The 7698-nt window shown below is 41.8% G+C and overlaps 1 protein-coding gene across 1 annotated transcript; it reads left to right on the top strand.

Moving 5' to 3' along the window:
• The first annotated feature begins 4216 nt into the window (after positions 1–4216).
• On the top strand, positions 4217–7652 carry LOC135537425 (coiled-coil domain-containing protein 80-like). Its single transcript, XM_064963593.1, has 6 exons — positions 4217–4277; positions 4479–5931; positions 6015–6171; positions 6785–6918; positions 7066–7208; positions 7544–7652. The coding sequence occupies exons 2-6, from the start codon at positions 4753–4755 to the stop codon at positions 7650–7652; spliced, it is 1722 nt and encodes a 573-aa protein (XP_064819665.1). The 5' UTR covers positions 4217–4277; positions 4479–4752.
• The last annotated feature ends 46 nt before the right edge of the window (positions 7653–7698 follow it).

Genomic DNA, 7698 nt, shown 5'->3' with positions numbered 1-7698 from the left:
TTCGATGGTTCATTGGAGATAGCGCATCAATGAAAGTCAAAAGGCTATGGCAAAGCTTATTATTATTAAAGATGTTAAGTATAACTCTGACTACACCTTATGGAACAGCGGCGACTGTGAATGGACACACACAGAGGTACAAACACAGGCATACACCCATAAACACTAGCACACTCACTCTACACACACATACATTGTAATATTGTTGTATGGTGGTATTATACATTTTGTATTGTAGATATGTAATAATGTATTTTGTTGTTATGTGTAATGTAAGTGCCTTAATGTGTTTGGACCACAAGAAGAATAACTGCTGCCTTGGAAGCAGCTAAGGGGGATCCCTAATACATTCAAATAAGTACATTGACTGAACTGTGGGCCAACTGAACCGTTATCAATTGTTTTGGTATCTATCAAATAAAAGTAGCATACACTATATTTATTACATGTAGACATTATCTATGCTGCAATTTTTGGGGGGCTAGGGGCAGTCTGTTATATCCGGTGTAATTCTCATGTCTTATCTGATGTCCTATGTGAATTTAAGTATGCTCCCTCTAATTCTCTCTCTCTTCCTCCCCTCCCAGAGGATCTGAGCCCTAGGACCATGCCTCAGGCATACCTGACCTGATGACTCCTGGCTATCCCCAGTTCACCTGGTCATACTGCTGCTCCAGTTTCAACTGTTCTGCCTGCGGTTATGGAACCCTGACCTGTTCACCGGACGTGCAACCTTGTCCTGGAATTGCTGTTTTTGACTCTCTCTCTTGCTCCACCGCACCTGCGGTCTTGACCTCTGAATGACCTTACTGGTCATCTGTGAACGTTTGAACATCTTGAGGAGCCATCTGGCCTTAAATGGCCATGTACTGTTATAATCTCCACCCGGCACAACCAGAAGAGGACTGGCCTCCCCTCAGAGCCTGGTTCCTCGCTACGTTTTTTCCTAGGTTCCTGCCTTTCTAGGGAGTTTTTCCTAGCCACCGTGCTTCTACATCTGCATGGCTTGCTGTTTGGAGTTTTAGGCTGGGTTTCTGTATAGCACTTTGTGACATCTGATGTAAAAAGTGCTTTATAAATAAACTTGATTGATTGAAATTTGATTGATTGTCATTTCTTACATTTCTCACATCCACTGAGTTGAAATGTATGATATTGCACTCTATTTCAAAATTCTCTTTTCTCAGTATGTCAAATCCTGTAGTTAAATTGAAATTGCTATATCCTGCAGGAAGTTCAGCATCCTGCAAGTTTTGATCTTGCTGGATTCCTGCAGCTATGTTCTTTGTCCTGCAGGAATTGGCATATCTTGCACGAATATCTAAATCCTGAAGGTTTCGGTCCTGCATGATTCCTGCAGGAATGTACTTGGTCCTAAAATAATTGCCATAATCTGCAGGCTTTGGTCCTGCAGGATGGCTGCAGGAATGTACTTGATTGTGCAGGATTTTCAAAATGTCTGTAGAACAAGTCATACTCCTGCAAGAGACACCTGCACAATTCCTTCACAAAGGGTCAAATTCCTGCAGGATTCCTCTAGGAGTTTTTTGTAAGTTACTGTCACATGGGAGGACACTGGAGAGACGAAGCAGGTACGGGGAGTCAAACATTTAATGTAGAACGGACATGGAACGAGACAGGAACAGCGTCAGCAAACGAGTTATACAGACAAAAAACAATTCATGCAGCAGCAGGGAACAGAGCTGGGGAACTGACAAATATAGGGGAGGAAATAAACAGGTGATGAGTGAGTCCAATATCGCTGATGTGCATGACAAGGGAAGGCAGGTGTGCGTAATAGATGGCATGGGTGCGTGATGCAGGGCAGCCTGGCGCCCACAAGCGCCAGACGTGACAGTTACTTTTTGTAAATTGCTTCATGATAAATTATCATATCTAAATATGAAATGTCATAGACTACAAATTCAAGGATCAGATCACTCTGGAGTCAGATGTTAACAGAATGTGTAAACTAGCATATTAAATACAAAAACTAAGTTTCAAGTGAGAATTCGGCCGGTCTAATCCCAAAAAACAAAGGAAGTTCTTGCCTACTTCACCCATATTCTTTTTCTTTTTTTTAACAGAAAAAGTAGTGTGTAGCTCCAGTAGTTTGCTACACTGCTAAATGGCAGAAACTTTTTTGAATTAACTACTGAAAACACTATCAAGATTTTAATTTAGTTCAACTTTCCACCAAGCTACTGCAAAATGTACTTAAATTACTATTACGTACTTCACTGCTACCCAACACTGGTTGTTGATCAGACATGAGTCTGGTGCAACAATTTCAAATTCCCCAATAAGGTAATGACTGGAAAAATTGGTGTGTATAAATAAGTGTGTAAACAGATAACACATTACCTGATAGTTATTGCTTCTTTGAAGTTAAAATAGCCTATAGTCAAACTCCGCATGACTGGGTTTGACACAATGCTAGGAGCCTCACATTAAAGATTATATTAATACTACTGTATGCGTCTTTGGTTTTTATTTATCATCTCTTATAGTGGAGAGATGTTTCATCATGTGTTTCTAACTATCTGGCTCTTTATTACTGTAGGAATGTGCGGTGACCAGGGCTTTTAGCGATTCCAACTTTATAAGGATTCTGCCTTAAATTTTCTTGGCTCTTATCATTGATTCAAATCAGGTTCAATATGCGAAACATATTCTTATATTTTTCTTTTCTCCTTCAGTACCAGGGGCACAAGTGTTTTCATGCAAACTTAGTATTTGTTACCTCCTATATTATTATCTGTCTGTCTCTATATCAATTGAATTCAATTCAAATGGCTTTATTGGTATGGGAAACATATGTTGACATTGCCAGAGCAAGTGAAATAGATAATTAACAAAACTGAAATAAACAATAAAAAATTAACCGCAAACATTACACTCACAAAAGTTCCAAAGGAATGGAGACATTTCAAATGTCATGTTATGGCAGTACAGTGTTGTTACATTGTGCAAATAGTTAAAGTGCTATATCCCTGTTACTGAAAGGATGCGTGCTTACTCTCATTTCACAAGATTCTGACATCTTCCTCTTTTCGGCTGATTTCTATCCTCCATGTTATCATGGAGTCTTAATTTCCATGGTGCAATGTGCGAAATAAGATGTCAGTGAAGACATACTGCAGACCTGTTCTGTCCTACACCAAGTGTCCCAAAGGAGTACACAATGCAAAGGGAAGGGATCATTGCCGCTACCGCGCTTTCCAACCAAGGTGCATGAATTGAGGAGCAAACAAAGGTAGAGATGGGAGTAACAAAGGGAGTATCTTCTGTAGCTCAATTGGTAGAGCATGATGCTTGTAATGCCAGAGTTGTGGGTTCAATCTCCATGGGTAGACCAGTATGAAACACATGTACACACTCATTACTGAAGGTGAATTATTGTGCAGCAGGAAATGTGAATTATTATGCAGATTATAATTAATGTAGAGGGTAATACATTTTCCATAAGGGAAAATCATGACTGAAATTTCAAAGTGGAAATTACAAAGAGGCCTCCACATGGAACTAAAAATGGTTCTACCTGGAACCAAAAAAGGTTTTCCTGGACAGATGGACAGTCGAAGAACCGTTTTGGAACCCTTTTGTCTAAGAATGTGAGGTCATGAATGTCATTGAACAGATGATCTTACTCTGTCTCTCTTTCTTTCAGGAGGAAACAGGAGGAAAACTGACATACAACATCTGAAAGTCCCGCCATTTCAACATCAGTGAAGTAGAAGTGATAGCACCCCTGTAAAGATTGAGCATGGAAAGGATTTTGCCAGCTATAATCTGGAAATCAACTTCTTTAGTGTGTGGTGTGAGTGTCAAACCTCAAACCTCATGTGGGATGGTGAGTGGGATGGTGAATTAGTAAAAACAATACATTAAAGAGCAAGTTTACCTTTAAAAACATAGATCAAGACGAAAACATGGGATTAAGCTACCTGTTGCTATTTATCACCTATAAAGTCCGCACTTGAATATCTGACAGAGGCTGGGATCAAAACTGTCAAATAAAGCCATTCTCTAAATCTCAGCAATAATGTGAATCATATTCTATTCATAGCATTCTCTCTCCCCCAGCTTGGGTCTGCTGTGCTGGGATCTTGTCCACTCATGGAGTCCAGGCACTGTGGGGTGTATTGTGTAATAATGGGCCCCAGATGTGGCAGCCTTTAAGGCATGAAGCACCCAACAAGCCTCGTGTCTGTCTCTCAAACGTCTCTGGATCGCAATACGATCCCAAGTATGTTTGTTCACGACAATGGAAGAAAGTATGTGTTACTGTGCACTGCATGTTTACATTTAATGTTCTAATTTCAATAAATATATCCTGTGTTTAATCTAGATGTACAATACAGATAAATGCTTGTTTATGTTCCTGCACTGTTTTTATGTTGGAATTTGTAAAAGCTCAGGTTTCAGTACCCCCTCCGCTCTCACCCTTTCTTCTCCTCCACTCTGTTATTCTATAGCTCAGCATCGAACACATTGAAGGCAGTCACAGTCTGAAGAGGAGCTCCCACCAAGCATGCTGCTTAAGAGAGTAATGCTTTGAAGTTGAAAAAATTCCAGGAGTTTCCTGTAACAACGTTGGAGTATAATGTGAACCAGGAGCCGTGGAGTATTCCTCCTTATCCCCAGTCAAGCCAATCTGCTTGGGAGAGACATCATCACTTCAGCTGTGCGCTGCGTCTGCTTCAAGGCAGTTTCCCTGTGGATTATAAAGTGACCACCACCCCACCAAGGATGTCTAGGTTGCTCTGTGCTCTGCTTGTCCTTATGTCTCTGTGTAGTCACAGCCTAGGGGTTTCTGCCTCACAACCAGGGAAGGGAAGACATAAGACCAGACCTCAGTATAAAGAACCTGCTGGTCTCCTGGCTCCGGAGGATGATCATGGCGGAGAGGGAGACCATGAGACCAGGACAGTCCTTGACCCAGAACAGGAATTCCTGGCTGATTTTGCAAGTAAGAAGCGTTTGTGGGTAATCACGGCCCCGTCGCACAGTGACAACTACCTCCGCATGATGGAGAAACAGATTCAGGACATGGAGCAGGAGGGGCTGAACTGTCGCCTGGCTGAGAGGGACACCTTCATCGTCACCATCATCCAGAATGCCATGATGGAAGGCAGGATCCAGAAGACCACCTTCCAAGGAGAGGCCACCATGGAGAGCATTGACTCAGACATGGTCACCAAGCTGCTGCATTACCTTGAGCTGGGGGATCAAGGCTTCTCCATGCTAGTCATGAAGAAGAACCTTAGGGTGAGTGAGCGGTTCCCCTACCCTGTCCGTGTGGAGGCCATCCTAGAGGTCATTGATCAGTTCCCCTTGCGCAAGCTGGAAAAACTCACCAGGAAGGGCTCCCCTCTGAAATGTAAAATCACCAAGAAGAGGCTGATGAAGAAAAAGATTCCTGTGAAAAAGAAGGTGTTCAGTCCCCATATGCAGGGAAACGTTACCTCTGTTACCCAGAGGAATACTGTGGCCAAGAAGGCTGCACTGAAGAGCAAAATTCAGGACATTCTCAGCGGTCGCTCCAGGTTCATCATTCGAAAGACGACCACTGATTCAAAAGGAACACAAGTTTTCATCACAGGGAAGGCAAACTCCAAAGCTGTGGGAAAGGACAACCAAAACAAGAATGGAAATGTTTTTACAGAAATAAGCACATATCCTTCTACTGTAGAGAAAAGAGAAAGAAAGACTGTAGCCAACTCGAGAGATAATAAACCAGAGAACGTTGGCGGGGGAGAAGAACCCTTGGAGAAAAACAACTCCCCCAAAAAAGGCAAGGGAAAGAAAGATGGGAAGAAAGGGAAAGGGAAAGGGAGAGTGAAGAAAAACCACAGAGAAGTGAATGAGAACAATAAGAAAGCACTGATGGACTTTGTAGAGCATTTGAAGGGGAAGAGAAGACTTATGGTATGTGCTTTTATATGTCTCTTTTAAGTATATCAAATAATCTGTTTGTTTGTGATAGACGTGTTCATCCATTTGTGATACAGGTGATAGCCACGCCCAGTGCCAGCACACCTCAGTATGTCCAGCAGAGGGAGGAGAACGAGCTTCATTTCTGTGACCTTGCCCTGAGAAAAGTTACTATGGCAACCATCCTGAGCTCAGGGCCTGACACTACCCTCACCCTGCACCACTACCAACTTGGTACTACTATGTGTGTGTCTGTGTCTACTGACTCCATCTCCCTTAGATAGATCCTACATTGATCCTACATCATATTCTCTTCAGAACTATAGTGTCATTATTGTCTTAAAGAGATTATCCTGTACTTTAAAAAATACTTTTTAGCCAGTAGTTCTGAAAGTAGCCCTCACAAGCAAAAAGTAGAACCCGAAAATTGCATAATGCATCACATATGTGCAGATATCTATGTGCACCATTTCATTGCTCTCTCTTTCTCGCTCTGCTGTGTGAGCATATTTCTAGCTGTCACTCAAATGGCGAGGGGCTGAAGCTCATTGACTAGAACTTGAATTTCTAGGGGGTTGGCCCATGTGGGGGAAAATGTAGGGGAAAAGGCGTAGCACAGCTTCCAGAAAACAGTCGCTTGCAAACTAGGGATTTCGTAGATAGTTGAGGTAAGACAGTAATAGTGCTCGTAGATTATGTATATATGAACTACACATAGACACATTCAGCCCAAAGTGGGAGGTTTCAAAAATACTTGGCAGCCGCCAAAGTTGCAGATCATGTCTTCAACAAAAATCAGGTTCCTCTTTGGGCTTTCATACAGTAAAACTGCATTTCTATATTCCAGATTCTGAGACACCATTCACCTCACTACCAGAGAAGTTCACTGACCCAGATCTCATCTCTCAACTAATGAAGCAGTATGGGATGTCCTCTAAGGTTTTCTCTATGACTATGACTGACTATGACCTGAAACCCAATGTAAGCATAATCTCTATCTTGCCAGTGATTATTTGATAACACAGATCAGTTTCCTCAGAAAAGTGTATACATTTTTCTTGTACTTAACGTGCCAATTATAAATGCAGTATGTGGTATTTGTATCCTAATGATTTATATCCCTTTTAGAAAGTATTTGATGTACCGCCACCCTCATCTGCGTTGATGGAATATGTTGACACCTTTCCATCGCGACGATCTGAATCTGAGAGAGAGAGAAAAACTCCACTGACCTGCTCCAAATCCCAAGAACAGGGCGGGGCATTGTTGAGGTATGTGATTAAGACTACACAGTATCTGTAATGACACCATAGTACTTAAAACCTTTAAAGCTGCAAAAAAGCATTGTAGTACTTGGCAGCATGTGGCCTAGTTGTTAAGATTATTGGGCCAATAAACAAAAGGTTGTTGGTTCAAATACCCTTACCGACTAGGTGAAAAATCTGTCGATGTTCCCTTGAGCAAGGCACTTAACTCTAATTGTTCTGCATTAAATTATTAACTAAAATGTAAATGAAGTGGTTGTAGTGCTTTATAATGCAGTGTGCAGATAATAATGTTTCAAGTGTAGAGTACAGATAATACTAGAGCAGTTTATCCCCACCAGGTTCATGTCTAAAAGGAGACTGCTGATCATCTCTACTCCATCTGAGGACGACTACTCCTTCCAACAGCAGCTCCAGGGGCTGAGAGGACAGGCCTGTCCCATGGGTTAGTATTAGTCTCCATGTTAAACATCTCCAACCAGACTAGTCTCAAAGT

This window comes from Oncorhynchus masou, unplaced genomic scaffold, assembly GCF_036934945.1.
Source record: "Oncorhynchus masou masou isolate Uvic2021 unplaced genomic scaffold, UVic_Omas_1.1 unplaced_scaffold_7745, whole genome shotgun sequence".
In the NCBI taxonomy this organism is placed as follows: Eukaryota; Metazoa; Chordata; class Actinopteri; order Salmoniformes; family Salmonidae; genus Oncorhynchus; species Oncorhynchus masou.
This window is presented reverse-complemented; position numbering and strand designations above follow the sequence as displayed.